The sequence below is a fragment of the Corythoichthys intestinalis genome, chromosome 16, assembly GCF_030265065.1.
Source record: "Corythoichthys intestinalis isolate RoL2023-P3 chromosome 16, ASM3026506v1, whole genome shotgun sequence".
Lineage (NCBI taxonomy): Eukaryota > Metazoa > Chordata > Actinopteri > Syngnathiformes > Syngnathidae > Corythoichthys > Corythoichthys intestinalis.
In genome coordinates, this window is record NC_080410.1 from 2,929,668 (window position 1) to 2,944,310 (window position 14,643).

The 14,643-nt window shown below is 41.0% G+C and overlaps 1 protein-coding gene across 1 annotated transcript in view; it reads left to right on the forward strand.

Annotated features, from left to right (window-relative positions):
• engase (endo-beta-N-acetylglucosaminidase) overlaps positions 1 to 14,643 on the forward strand; it is a 65,688-nt gene that overhangs the window by 15,426 nt on the left and 35,619 nt on the right. The window contains exons 4-5 of the mRNA XM_057861443.1: positions 5,298 to 5,446; positions 13,141 to 13,292. Of these exons, the coding sequence (XP_057717426.1) occupies positions 5,298 to 5,446; positions 13,141 to 13,292 (301 nt within the window). The remainder of the gene's footprint in view (positions 1 to 5,297; positions 5,447 to 13,140; positions 13,293 to 14,643) is intronic.

Genomic DNA, 14,643 nt, shown 5'->3' on the forward strand with positions numbered 1-14,643 from the left:
CTTTTCTCTCGTCAGTCAACCAACATAGTAACGCACACCTCTCCCGCCTCAGTAACGGTAACGGCGTTGCCAAGATGAGAAAAGTAATTAATTAAAATACTCACTACTGAAGAAAATAACGCCGTTAGTAATACCGTTATATTCTAACGCCGTTATTAACAACACTGCTCAGCGCACAAGAAAATCTATGCAGTGCACAGAATAAAATTCGACAGAAACACATTGTAGCGTCACTAGGACGCAGGGGTCGCATTAACCGAATATTTTCCGTCGTTGACCGTTTTTTTAAAACGGTGACGGAAAAAACTGAAGTCTGTCCGTCATTTTGAGAGGTTGCAATTCACACCCCAGACCACAGGGTGGCGAGTGAGCATATTAATTAGCTATTGTCTCTCTTAATGCATGACGTCGTTGGCTATTCTGTCAGAATATTGTAGCGTCACCGGGGTCTGGCGGCGGTACCGTGATTTACACATCAACGCGAGGTTCTTATTGGTGCACCCGTTGTGCCAGCGCGTCATCCAATTGTTGGACTAGATTGCCGCCTGTGTATAGACCCCAATCACATGACGTCACAACTCCGCCCCCCTGACTGGAGCCGCCATATTGTCCGTCAGCTCGTCTCGTTTACACATTACCGCTACGTGCTATTACGGCGTGTTTTTCTGCTCATTAACATTAATAATCAAAATGGTGAAGGCGTGTGTGGCGGTTGGTTGCAATAACAGAGAAGATAGACGGAGAGACTTGAAGTTCTACCGTATTCTGAGAGACCAGAAGAGGAGAGCGAGATGGACTGCTGTAATTCGACAAGAAATCTGGGCACCAAACGATCACCACAGACTATGTAGTAGTCATTTTATATCTGGTAAGATGCATTTAATAGATATTTAGAAGATTTTGGGCTGACAACCACAATTAAGATCATTGTGTGACGTTGCTGATTGGGGTCTATATAGTTGCCTCTTTTTCTTTGGGGGTGGAGTTGTTGTTTTGTTGGTGTTGTTGGCGGTAAGCAGAGTAAAAAGAGGCAGAAAAATACCACGACTTCCGTGTCTAATTTTTCGCCGCCAAGCAAGCATTACAATATTAATTAAAAATGAATGAAAACTAAATACTATTGAATATGTCATCATTATCATTTTAAAAATTTAAGTGACGGGTAAAAATAGATTATGACTGGATTTTTATGACCCTGTCAGTCAAAATGACAGACAACGAAAATGTCTAGCGCAACCTCTGCTAGGACTACTGTTTTTCAGCGTGTCACCGATTGATGCATTCGTTACAGCAACGCTACTTGGCCAATTGTTGGCACTGCTGTGATATGTCAGCGCGACACTCCTATTGGTGCGTTCGATTTGGCAACGTTACTAGGACGATTGTCGGCGCCGCTGTAATGTGTCAGCGCGACACTCCGGTCAGTGTGTTCGATACGGCAACACGACGCTCCTATTGGTGCATTCGATTCGGCAGCGCGACGCTCCCATTGGTGGAGAAAAGTGAGCCTGACTCCTGTGCTGATTTACTGAAGCAACATTCCGAAACATACAGTATTAATTAGTATCTCATTTTAGAACTGATTTAATCTAGTTAATTAGACCAACAAAATTGTTTTCTGTACAATTTTGCAACGTAACTCAATGAGCGACAGGTGCCAATAATATGATACAGTTCTCTTCACTTGCGCTAATCAGCTAATCGTAGCTTTGACAGTGTTGCGCATATGTGCCCTGCCCATACGCACCATGCAAGTTAGCTAGCTAAGGACAGTGCAGCGGAGTTAAGAGAACTCATCATGGCGCAAGAAACGGGCAGCGATACTACGCTTATCAAGCCAGTGTAAAAAGGAAATGCAGTTCTTTTAAAATGGAATGGCTGTAGGAGTATGTGCAAACAGAGGAACAAGCGGTGAAACTGAGTGAGATTTTTTTCTGTCGTTTTTTTTTTTTTTTTCCCCTAAACCTGCCCTGTATACACTGCAAATTTATGTCTTAATCAGATATTTTTTCGTAAATCTAGTAAAATAATTTTCTCCATCTTGTTTTGAGTGTTAAAGACAGTTAACAGATTAATGCATCAGAATATTCCACTGACTTTAAGTCAATACAACTATTTGTTCTTACTTAGCCCATACATCTAAAAGTTGGTCATTTTTCACCTATATCGAGAAAAAAAATGGCAAGGCAAGGCAAGGCAAATTTATTTATATAGCACAATTCAACACAAGGCAATTCAAAGTGCTTTACATCACATGAAGACCATAAAAATCACATTTAAATCAACACAACGTAAAAACCAAGACAAAAGATCACATTTAATCACAGAATAAAAATAAATAAATAAAAATAAAACAAAAATAGAAATAAAGCAAAAACTACTACTAATAATAATCATTGAAATCAGCAATGGAGATAAGCACAAGAGGAATAGAAGGCAGGTAGATTGAAATGTATAGACAGTTATGGATATGCAGTGCTAAACAAAAGCGTTTTTAGCCCTGATTTAAAGGAGCTAACAGTTTGAGCATACTTCAGACGTTCGGGTAACTTGTTCCAGAGGTGAGGAGCATAATAACTAAATGCTGCCTCACCCTGCTTGGTTCTTGTTCTTGGAACATGCAGAAGAGCCGTTCCAGACGACCTTAGGGGTCTAGATGTCTCATAGGAATCTAACAAGTCAAGCATGTATTTTTGTCCAAGGCCATTAAGTGTTTTGTAGACGAGCAGTAGTATTTTATAGTCTATCCTTTGACTCACTGGAAGCCAGTGTAGCGATTTCAAAACCGGTGTAATGTGGTCCAGCTTCCTTGTATTTGTGAGGACTCTGGCTGCAGCATTCTGTACTAGCTGCAGCTTCCTGACTGATTTTTTATCAAGACCTGTAAATATACCGTTGCAGTAGTCCAATCTGCTGAAAACGAATGCATGCATAAGTTTTTCCATGTCTTGTTGAGTCAGAAGCCCCTTAATTCTGGTTATATTTAATGCTTACAAATAATGTTTTGCACAACAGCTATTCTTGAATTAAGAACATTTTTGACCTTTCAAAGCTTTTTAAAGATTAAAAATACTAATATATTGCTTAAAATAAGTATTTTAGGCTTATTTTCATTCATTCATTCATTTTCTGTGCCGCTTATCCTAACGAGGGTTTAGCTAGCTATTTTTCTTCGAGAAATCTGAGTGAAATTTACTTGAAGCACTGGCAGATAATTTCACTTTTTTTCCTAGTAGGTTTACACTGAAAACAAGGGAATTTAACTAGTTTTAAGGAGGTGTGTTTTCGCAGTTTTAATGTAGGAGTTTGATATACTGTACTCCCATTGTGGTTGTTCATTTTGTTTTATTAACTCCCCCATGCCACAACTGGACTTTACCTAGGCCAAAGCAGGACTCTTGCTATGGTTAAAGCAGGTCTCTAACATATAACATAGTACACATCTCATGAACAACAAGATTTTGGTCTTTTTCATTTTAATTGGGCCAAATCAATTATATTTAAAGTAGGGCTGTCAAAATTATCGCGTTAATGGGCGTTAATTTTTTTTTTTTTTAATTAATCATGTAAAAATATTTGACGCAATTAACGCAGATGTCCCGCTCAGACAGATTTAAATGACAGTACAGTGAAACGCTCACTTGTTGTTATGGAGTTTTGCCGCCCTCTGCTGGCGCTTCGGTGCGACTGATTTTATAGGCTTCAGCACCCATGAATGAGCATTGTGTAAGTAATTATTGACATCAACAATGGCGGGCTACTAGTTTATTTATTTATTTATTTTTTAAACGAAAACATTAAGAGGGGTTTTAATATAAAATTTCTATAACTTGTACTAACATTTTTCTTTTAAGAACTACAAGTCTTTCTATCCATGGATCGCTTTAATAGAATGTTAATAATGTAAATGCCATCTTGTTGATTTATTGTTATATTAAACAAATACAGTCCTTATGTTGTGTATGTTGAATGTATATATCCATCTTGTGTGTTATCTTTCCATTCCAACAATAATTTACGGAAAAATATGGCATATTTTATAGATGGTTTGAATTGCGATTAATTACGATTAATTAATTTTTAAGCTGTAATTAACTTCATTAAAAAATTTTATCGTTTGACAGCCCTAATTTAAAGTAAAATAATGAAAATTGCTGCTGCAATTTCATTCTTTCAGTAAGCCATGTAACTTGCTATGATCCGAGGTTTTGAACAGGCATGATGCTGGTGTGTGGCCACCGGCCACCTACGCATCTGATGTTGCTCACAGTGGTCCGCAGTGTGCTCAGGGAGCTAGTGTGTCTGCTCAAACACATGAAAAATGAGAGGGAACATTAGAGTGCAGCGCAAGTTCTCTGAAGCGAGGTCAAAAGCAGAGAACGTAACATAACTACTAATATAATTCCACTTTCTTCATGTGGGGTTGCCTATTTGCATCTGGAATAACAAAAAGTCTATGCTTTGAAAATGTTGGAAATTTTCTCAAAGGGACCTTGGCACTAAAGGGGATTCAGTCCTGGCCGGCCAGCTTTTGACTGTTCTTTCCTTAATAAATATATTTGGCTTAGGTGATTATTGCTTTCATTTTTGTTCTTGAATGGTGTGTCGTCATCCCCTGTTCATTAAGAGAATTAAAGAACATGTGAAAATAAACTTTTTTTCTTCAGAACCAACCAACAAACCTACCTACTGCACAACTATACCTACCCAAACAAACAAACCAACCTGTCCATCAAACCAACCTAAGAAACCTACCAACCTACAAACCTGCCTGCATCACACACCTATCTACCCAACAAACCCAGACTGCATAAGCCAATGAGCATATTCTGATTGGCCCTTTATGGCAGTGCTTGTGACGGTGTTTTTCGGTGGAGTGCAAAAAAAAGTCACAAAGTCATTGTGCAAGCACCAAAAAAATCTGTCACAAAATAATTTTGCAAGTGTAAAAATAGTTGCAAACACAATTTTTTGGCCGAGTGCCCACATTTTTATGGGTGTACAACTTTTTTTTTAATACCCTGTTTTTCCCCTCCTCACACACAAACCGTCTCTGGCATTAATTTATTAATTTGATCCGATATTGAAAGATTGCTCGTAGTGCCCCCAATCTTAAGAAAGATCAATTTCGCTAGTTAAGAGTGATTTTATACACATGTCGTTTACAATAAGTGAGCAAGGATTGTTACGCTACTACTTCCTCTAAGATTTTTGTCGATTGGTATCTTTTAGTTTCTTGATGAGATGTTCATACCTGCAATTACATCTAATCCCACTTAATGCTTTTTATTGTTAAGGTTTGTTCAAGGTACAGCTGCCGAAGCTCCATATGCCTTCTACCACTGGCAGTACATTGATATTTTCAACTACTTCACACACAACTTGGTGAGCATTCCCCCTGCAGTCTGGACCAATGCAGCACATAAACATGGAGTTCTTGTTCTTGGTGAGTAGAAACCAACATTATTTATACATTTGGAATTATGGTCATCACATGTCCAAACTTTAAAGGAGCAATATCGAAGATTTGCCCTTCAATTAGTCATTAAACGGCCCTAATATTTCAATAAACATTAAGAAACATGTTTTTTATGAAATACTTCCAACACGCGTCTCAATGGTTAAAATGAGATTTTCCCATTTTTCATCCATTATTTACCGCTTAATCTGGGGTCGTGTCGCGGGGGGAGCAGCTTTAGCAGGGAAGCCCGGGCTACCCACAAGTCCTCCGGCTGGATCCCAAGGCGTTCACAGGTCAGCAGAGAGACAGGCTCTCCAGCGTGTCCTGGATCATCCTCAGGGCCTCCCGCTGTTGGGACATGCCTGGAACACCTCTCCCGGGAGGCGTCCAGGGGGCATCTATACCAGATACCCGAGCCACCTCAGGTGGCTCCTCTCAACGCGGAGGACTAGCGGCTCAACCCTGAGTCCCTCCCGGATGACCGAGCTTCTCACCTTACCTCTAAGGAAGAGCCTGGACACCCTGCGGAGGAAACTCACTTCGGCCGCTTGTATCCTGGATCTTGTTCTTTCGGTCATAACCCACAGCTCATGACGATATGTGAGGGTAGGATCGTAAAAACCCTTTTGGCTCAGCTCCTTCTTCACCACAACGGACAGGTGCAGAGTCAGCAGCACTGCATACGCTGCATGGATCAGGTTGTCGATCTCATGCTCCCTCCTGCCCCCTCCTGCCATCACTCGTGAACAAGAGACCCCAAGATACTTGAACTCCTCCACTTGGGGCAAGATCTCACCCTGACCTAAAGAGGGCACACCACCCGTTTTCCGACTGAGGACCACAGTATCGGATTTGGAGGTGCTGATCTTCATCCCAACTGCTTCACACTTGACAGCGAACCGCTCCAGTGAGAGTTGGAGGTCACAGCTTGATGAAGCCAACAGCACCAGATCATCTGCAAAAAGCAGAGATTCAATGCTGAGGCCACCGAAACGGACCCCCCCCAACGCTGTGGCCGCATCTAGAAATTTTTGTCCACAAAATTTATGAACACGATCTGTGACAAAGGGCAACCTTGGCGGAGTCCAACCCTCACTGGGTATGAATCCAACCTACTGCCGGCAATGTGGACCAAACTCTGTTAGGGACCGAACATCCCTTACCAGGGGGTTCAGTGCCCCGTATTCCTGAAACACCCCCCACAGAAGTCCCCAAGGGAGGAGGGAAGCGCACATAGATATATTATATACACAAACAAGATGTACTGCTAGCAGTCCAATCAATGGACTTCTATGACAACATTGTAATATATCCCGTAGGATTATATCTAGAGTAAACAGAGATATTGGTGTGTTAAGCAGGGGCACAGGGTTAATTCAGCCAGAATGCGGTCGTTATTAAATTATTATTTCTGTGCGGCCCGATAGCAAATGCGCCATGGACCGGTACCAGTCCGCGGCCCGGCAGATGGGGACCCCTGCTGTAGAGGCATGTCAGCCACGACAGCCCCACAACATCCAGAGCCTTTAGGAACTCTGGGCGGATCTTATCTGATCATTGTGTTTTCAACAGATATCCCTCCCTCCACCAATCAGTCAATTGCTAGGTTCATTCTTTGTCTTATTCCAGGTTGCCAGAGCGCTGTAGGCTTCTAAAACAAAGGTTGCAGAAATAAGACAGGACACACATATACTTTGTGCACTTCTATTAAAAGTACCTTTACTACAAGAAAGTGAACTTAATTGTACTCATCAACGATGGTTACTTTTGCTGCAAGTATGTGTACTTACGTGTACTTGGGCCCTAAGTATGTGCACTTGGGTGTGCTTGTGCCGCAAGTATGTGCACTTGCATGTACTTGTGCCGCACTTCCGTGCACTTGTGCCACACATACTGTACTCGCACTTCCGTGTACTTGTGCATCACGTACGTGCACTTCTGTGGACTTGTGCATCACGTATGTGCACTTGCGTGAACTTGTGCTACAAGTACCAACACAGCAATGCTATCCATGCAATTTCTCCAAAAATGGTATTTTCTAATTTTTTGATAGAAATGCAACATTGGTATAATAACGCAGTCATGTACTTTATTTGTACTTAAAGCACGTTGGCTGCATGCAGGCAGTGTTCAACACCAAACTGTTTTGTAACATTAACTAACACCGCAAGGACCATGTTATTTTCTTTCTACGTCGATAGTATGTGTATTGTTTATTGATCTATTTGCTGCAATCAGTAACTCAAGTCTTCAAATGAAAACCAAAAAACGGACCGCAAATGCGAAAGCAAGGTTGGACCCCAAAGCAGTCAACAGTTTATTGAGCACCAGTGTTGTTAATCTTACTGAAAAAAAGTAATTAATTATAGTTACAAATTACTTCTCCCAAAAAGTAATTGCGTTAGTAACTCAATTACCTGAATGTAAGAGTAATTAGTTACTTGGCAAAGTAATTGGTGATAATATTTTTTTTTTCCCTCAAAAAAAAAAAAAAAAAAACCATTGGCCACACTATGTGAAGTTTTTTGTGAAGGTTTTTGGTACAATTGGCCCGAGCCCAATTCTTTACCCTAATTTACCCTTTACCCTGAATCAACTGTTAAAAGTTGTTAAAATTGCTCCCATTATTGCATTAGTTCCCTTCTCTCTACTTTCGACATATGAAAGTTTTAAAACTGTTTCATCATTTAAAGATAAATTCAAGTCAAGATTTTGCCGATTTAGAAGTATTTTAGATAAAAAGTTACTTAGGTTCGCTAGGAAGGTTCTCTGCAACACAGCCGTCCTAAAAAGTCTACTGCTTTAAGATGGCAGCTGTCTACTAACGCATTTAGTGCCATGTCTGTCATTTTGCATCTAGTTATATCTATATACAGTACATGTGATATCTACCATGTCTACCATATCTACCATAACATGCGGGCGTAGTTTGTAGGCTATCGGCTACAACATGTATTATTGGAGCTACCTAGCATCACGTTTGCTCCTCGTCACAATTTTCTTGCCTCCTCCCCACTCCTGCTCTGCTCTGTCGTCTCAGTGAGTCCGTCTCCCTCAGACTTTTCGACCAATATAGTAACGCATAGTAACGCATGCCTTTCCGTCCTCAGTAACGGTAACGGCGTTGCCAAGATGAGAAAAGTAATTAATTAGATTACCCACTACTGAAAAAAATAACGCCGTTAGTAACGCCGTTATATTGTAACGCCGTTATTAACAACACTGTTGAGCACACATAAAAACACATGATTGTGAAAAGGGAGACAAAAAAAGGTTTCCGTGACAGTAAGTCGGGATCAATTTAAAAAAAAAAAAAAAAAGAGGGAAAACCGCAATGACGGTGAGAGGCAGATGAAAAGCAAAAAGCAAAAGCAAAAAAAGCAACTAGCAACAAAGAGATTGATAATACAAACTGGCAAATGGCAGCAAGTCAATATCTTGGCAAACTGCCTAGGATTGGTTTAAAGACACTCCTGGTGAGCTGGATTTGAATGCAGGTATGACAGGAACTCATCCCACAGCTCTGTAACAAAACAATCCAACCAGCAGCAGAATGTGACAAAATCATGCCAGTCGTCATCCTAGCTTGGGTAGTATAGAGCGCAGCTATTCTCCCAGTACAACTGAACCGCGTCATCACCCCAGCGTGCATTGCGCGCGTAAAACATGGTGCCCTCAAAACATGTACTAAATATTATAGATTTTTAAATCAATGGCAATGTTTTATGTGTTTTTAATAACATACAGTGGTACCTCTACATACGATCACTTCGACACACGATCTTTTCGACATCCGACGTAAAATTTGAGCCGCCATTTGTTTCTACATCCGACGAGTTGCTCGAAGTACGACGACATGACAACACTGCAAACGAACGCACGGTGGATTTTCTTGTGTGAGAAATCAACAGTTTTCAAAAAAAGTTGATACAGTTGGAGAAACAAGGAAAAAAGTGATGCTTACCTTTGAAATGAAGATGCAAGTTATAGAAAAATATGAGCTTGGGGTGCGCGTCCCTGAACTGGCTCAACAATAGCTCCATGGTCCTCTTCCGACCACCGTTCGCCACTATTTATAAGTTAAGGTGACAATTATTATTGTGGTAACATTGCCAAGGAAATCGCCAGCTTCGTCACGATTTTATCATTTATTTAAGAACTTATCCAACACAAAACGCCCATTGTCTTAAGCAGTTGACTGCTCTCAAGAAAACGAAAGTATTATCTCTACCGCACCGACCTATCTCACTGAGACGTCACCTTCGCGGTGCGTTCAGGGACAGTAAAAAGTGTCCGCCATATTAGAATCCGATTCGTTACATTATTTACAGGAATAATTATTAATTCTTATTATTATTATTATATTATTCTGAATTATTTATTTATAACTTATTTGTTTTTCTATGTTTAATTGCCATTTGTAACAGTGCCATCAGTATTTATTAAGAATTTAGTGTATGTTTTTAGGCTTTGGAACGAATTAATGGAATTATAATGTATTCCTATGGGAAAATCCTGCTCGACATACGACCATTTCGACTTACAAACAAGGTCCTGGAACGAATTAAATTCGTATGTAGAGGTACCACTGTATTTTATTAAGAGAGAACAATTGTGGCATCTTGGGTCCTACAAGTCTTGAAGACCGTGGTTCCCTTTAAATGGGAAGTTCAGAATTTTATACGTTAGGCTTAATCTTCGAGTTAGTCAGTGGAGTTGATTTCAACAAATTCCGTTTCGTTTGCAAGTTATTTGTTAGTTTCAGGGCTCCGGAGGGGCGAAGCTAGCGCTAGTCAATGGGCCCGTCCTAACATGCCAATAAAAAAACACATATGCACGCATGAAGATCACAGATGACTCATGCAATCAATAGTGTTTGCTACGTTTTCAGGATAAAGTCATTAAAAATTACCATTGCATACCATTGTTCCTTGTTCTTCATAGGGAATTTGTGGAAACTTTCATTTGCCCATTTCTTCTGTCTGTTTCCACAGCCTCTAAATGCACATTTCACTATGTTGCCGTTCTTCAGTCAAGACTCAGTAGACTGATGCTGCATTCGAGGAAGGTGGGAAGTCAGAGTTTTCCAACCTCCGACCAGGAAAAATATCATTGGAACGCCAGTCGAATTGGGAGGCCATAGTCGTGAAGTCAGGAGAGAAAAGTACCTCGACTTCACGAGTTGCTTCAATCAGACGTCACTCGACAAAATGCGCTGCCGTCAAAAAGCAGACCGTCAATAGTAAACCTAAAGAAGGCAGTTTACTGTGTGGTCTATTTTCCTTAGCCATCGTTTTTCCTCCACTATTTGATCACTTACGAGATGGCAGGTTTGCTGGAGGTCAACATATCTTTTGATGACCAAGATACAAAACACGCTTGGAACGCTATGAGGTCGCAACTGGTACCATCCGAGTGGAATAAGTAAGATTTCCCACCTTACTCGAATGCAGCATGAGCACGAGTGGCCGAAGCACTCCTCTCTATTATGGTCGCATTACACATCTAAAGAAAATAGTTCTGCAGAAATAAATGAAATACGGCAGTTTGGTGTAGCATTGTTTTGGCCGCATGGGTATTTTGAACAACGATCTGCATTTTGAATTCATTTGACAATGTTAGAACTGTTAATATCGTTATTTTTATTTTTTTATTTTTTTTGGCATGCTAGGACAGGACCGTTCACTCGCGCTAGCTTAGCCACTTCGGAGCCCTGAAACTGACAAATAACTGAACGGAATTTGTTCAAATCCACCTCCACTGCCTAATTAAACCCCCTGCTAACTCAAAAATAAGACACATTAAAAGATATGAAGAAAAAAACATTGTGCTTGTCAGTAACTGCTACCTCTTTAGACCAAGCAGATTTACAGTGCCTTGCAAAAGTATTCGGCCCCCTTGAACGTTGCAACCTTTCGCCACATTTCAGGCTTCAAACATAAAGATATAAAATTTTAATTTTTTGTCAAGAATCAACGACAAGTGGGACACAATCGTGAAGTGGAACAAAATTTATTGGATAATTTAAACTTTTTTAACAAATAAAAAACTGAAAAGTGGGGCGTGCAATATTATTCGGCCCCCTTGCGTTAATACTTTGTAGCGCCACCTTTTGCTCCAATTACAGCTGCAAGTCGCTTGGGGTATGTTTCTATCAGTTTTGCGCATCGAGAGACTGACATTCTTGCCCATTCTTCCTTGCAAAACAGCTCGAGCTCAGTGAGGTTGGATTGAGAGTGTTTGTGAACAGTAGTCTTCAGCTCTTTCCACAGATTCTCGATTGGATTCAGGTCTGGACTTGGACTTGGCCATTTTAACACCTGGATACGTTTATTTTTTAACCATTCCATTGTAAATTTGGCTTTATGTTTTGGATCATTGTCCTGATGGAAGATAAATCTCCGTCCCAGTCTCAGGTCTTGTGCAGATACCAACAGGTTTTCTTCCAGAATGTTTCTGTATTTGGCTGCATCCATCTTCCCGTCAATTTTAACCATCTTCCCTGTCCCTGCTGAAGAAAAGCAGGCCCAAACCATGATGCTGCCACCACCATGTTTGACAGTGGGGATGGTGTGTTCAGGGTGATGAGCTGTGTTGCTTTTACGCCAAACATATCGTTTTGCATTGTGGCCAAAAAGTTCAATTTTGGTTTCATCTGACCAGAGCACCTTCTTCCACATGTTTGGTGTGTCTCCCAGGTGGCTTGTGGCAAACTTTAAACGAGACTTTTTATGGATATCGTTGAGAAATGGCTTTCTTCTTGCCACTCTTCCATAAAGGCCAGATTTGTGCAGTGTACGACTGATTGTTGTCCTATGGACAGACTCTCCCACCTCAGCTGTAGATCTCTGCAGTTCATCCAGAGTGATCATGGGCCTCTTGGCTGCATCTCTGATCAGTTTTCTCCTTGTTTGAGAAGAAAGTTTGGAAGGACGGCCGGGTCTTCGTAGATTTGCAGTGGTCTGATGCTCCTTCCATTTCAATATGATGGCTTGCACAGTGCTCCTTGAGATGTTTAAAGCTTGGGAAATCTTTTTTTGTATCCAAATCCGGCTTTAAACTTCTCCACAACAGTATCTCGGACCTGCCTGGTGTGTTCCTTGGTTTTCATAATGCTCTCTGCACTTTAAACAGAACCCTGAGACTATCACAGAGCAGGTGCATTTATACGGAGACTTGATTAAACACAGGTGGATTCTATTTATCATCATCGGTCATTTAGGACAACATTGGATCATTCAGAGATCCTCACTGAACTTCTGGAGTGAGTTTGCTGCACTGAAAGTAAAGGGGCCGAATAATATTGCACGCCCCACTTTTCAGTTTTTTATTTGTTAAAAAAGTTTAAATTATCCAATAAATGTTGTTCCATTTCACGATTGTGTCCCACTTGTTGTTGATTCTTGACAAAAAAATTAAATTTCATATCTTTATGTTTGAAGCCTGAAATGTGGCAAAAGGTTGCAAGATTCAAGGGGGCCGAATACTTTTGCAAGGCACTGTAAACATTTTGGAATCGCTCAATTCTGAGGGAAAAAAATGATGGGTACACTCAATTGAATTCTGAGGAAAATTGAATGATTGTTTCCAGCCCTTCCCAGTCAAAATCATATTTTTAAGCATTGCTGAATTCATTTTTGTCTTTAATCAAATATTGCATTGTTTTCCATGCTGTACAGGAACATTCATCACAGAATGGACAGATGGAGCAGCGACATGTGAGGCCTTCCTTAACGAAGAGCGGTATCGTGAAGTAGCTGATAAGCTAGTTCAATTGAGTTATTACTATGGCTTTGATGGCTGGCTCATCAATATAGAGAACACACTCAGTGTGAGTTTTACCTTCACATTTTTGGAAACAAACGATTTTTCGGGCAGTAGTACATTGTCTTTGTCAATCTACAGATGCTACTTAAAATGTATATGACATGACAAGTGAAATCTTAAATAGCATTATTATTGGAATTAAAGTCACATATTTAGACGATTCAATTATATTAAATAATTCGGCAAAGCGCAGATGACGAGAAATGCTTCTTTAGAGCTGCCGTTAAGCTCCTCCTGTCATCATAGCACTCCGGCGCCTCCATCTTGGTGATGACGTCACTAGGTAATGTATTTAGCATAGAGCACAATAGAGAAGGAAGCGTTTTTCAGCGATTCTGGTTCAAGTGTGGATTTTTCGAACTATATTCTCGATCCAGGGGAAGGTTGTGACATACAGCCATATATGTCTGAATCGTATTTGGAGGAGGAGGAAGATTCAGAATCAGAAAAAGGCAACAGTGACAACAATTACGAAGCGATGGCTAGAGCAGACTGCATGGGCAACACAAAATGTTATCATTGTTTTTATCTGTCCCCTCCAATAATTTTACAGGATATTCTTTGTATAAGTATTGGACTGATATATAAGTTGTATTGTCATGACAAATAACAGTTTTCTGCTAAATGGAATATGAAATAATAAAAATGCATTTATTTAGTATGACAGAGCTAAATTACCGCGTAATGTTCAAAGCTGCCGACTTCTTGCACCTCCTGAATGGTATTTTATGCCACTGGAGTTACAGCGGACTTCTACAGCTCTAGTAATTTCCCTGCAAACAAAAGCGGAGGCGTGAGAGGTTATATGCTAACCCGAACCGAGCGGCTCTTCCAAATCTCTTCCTTGCCTTTCGAACACGAAAAATAACACAAAAACTGCCCCGACACGGCGGCATGGGTGATCGCCTTCAGTTTCAGCCGACTACGACAGCTCGTAGTTCCAACCCGGGAGGCAGTCGCGCCGGACCCAGGGCAATGTCAGCGGGCGTTTGGCGGGGGTGCTCGTTGCCGGGGACACAGCGGGCGAATGAACGCTGAACAAGGCAGACAATCCAGCTGAATTTAGGCGGCTTGTCATACGCCACGGTCGCCGGCCAATGTGGGCGTGCACTCGCGAATTTGGCAATTGGCGACTTGTCATGCGCCGTGGTCGCCGGCCGGTGAGGTCCAGCACTCCGGCCTTCACTGGCCGACAACTAACATTGTCACCCACAAAATATTATATTATTAAAATGTGTGCCATGATCCCAGTATTTGACATAATATAAAACGCTTACTGTAGCTTACTCACTTCCTCGTCCGTCCAATGGTCTCTCGATTGTCAGACTTGTTTTGCCCATTTTTCGCGGTGAACA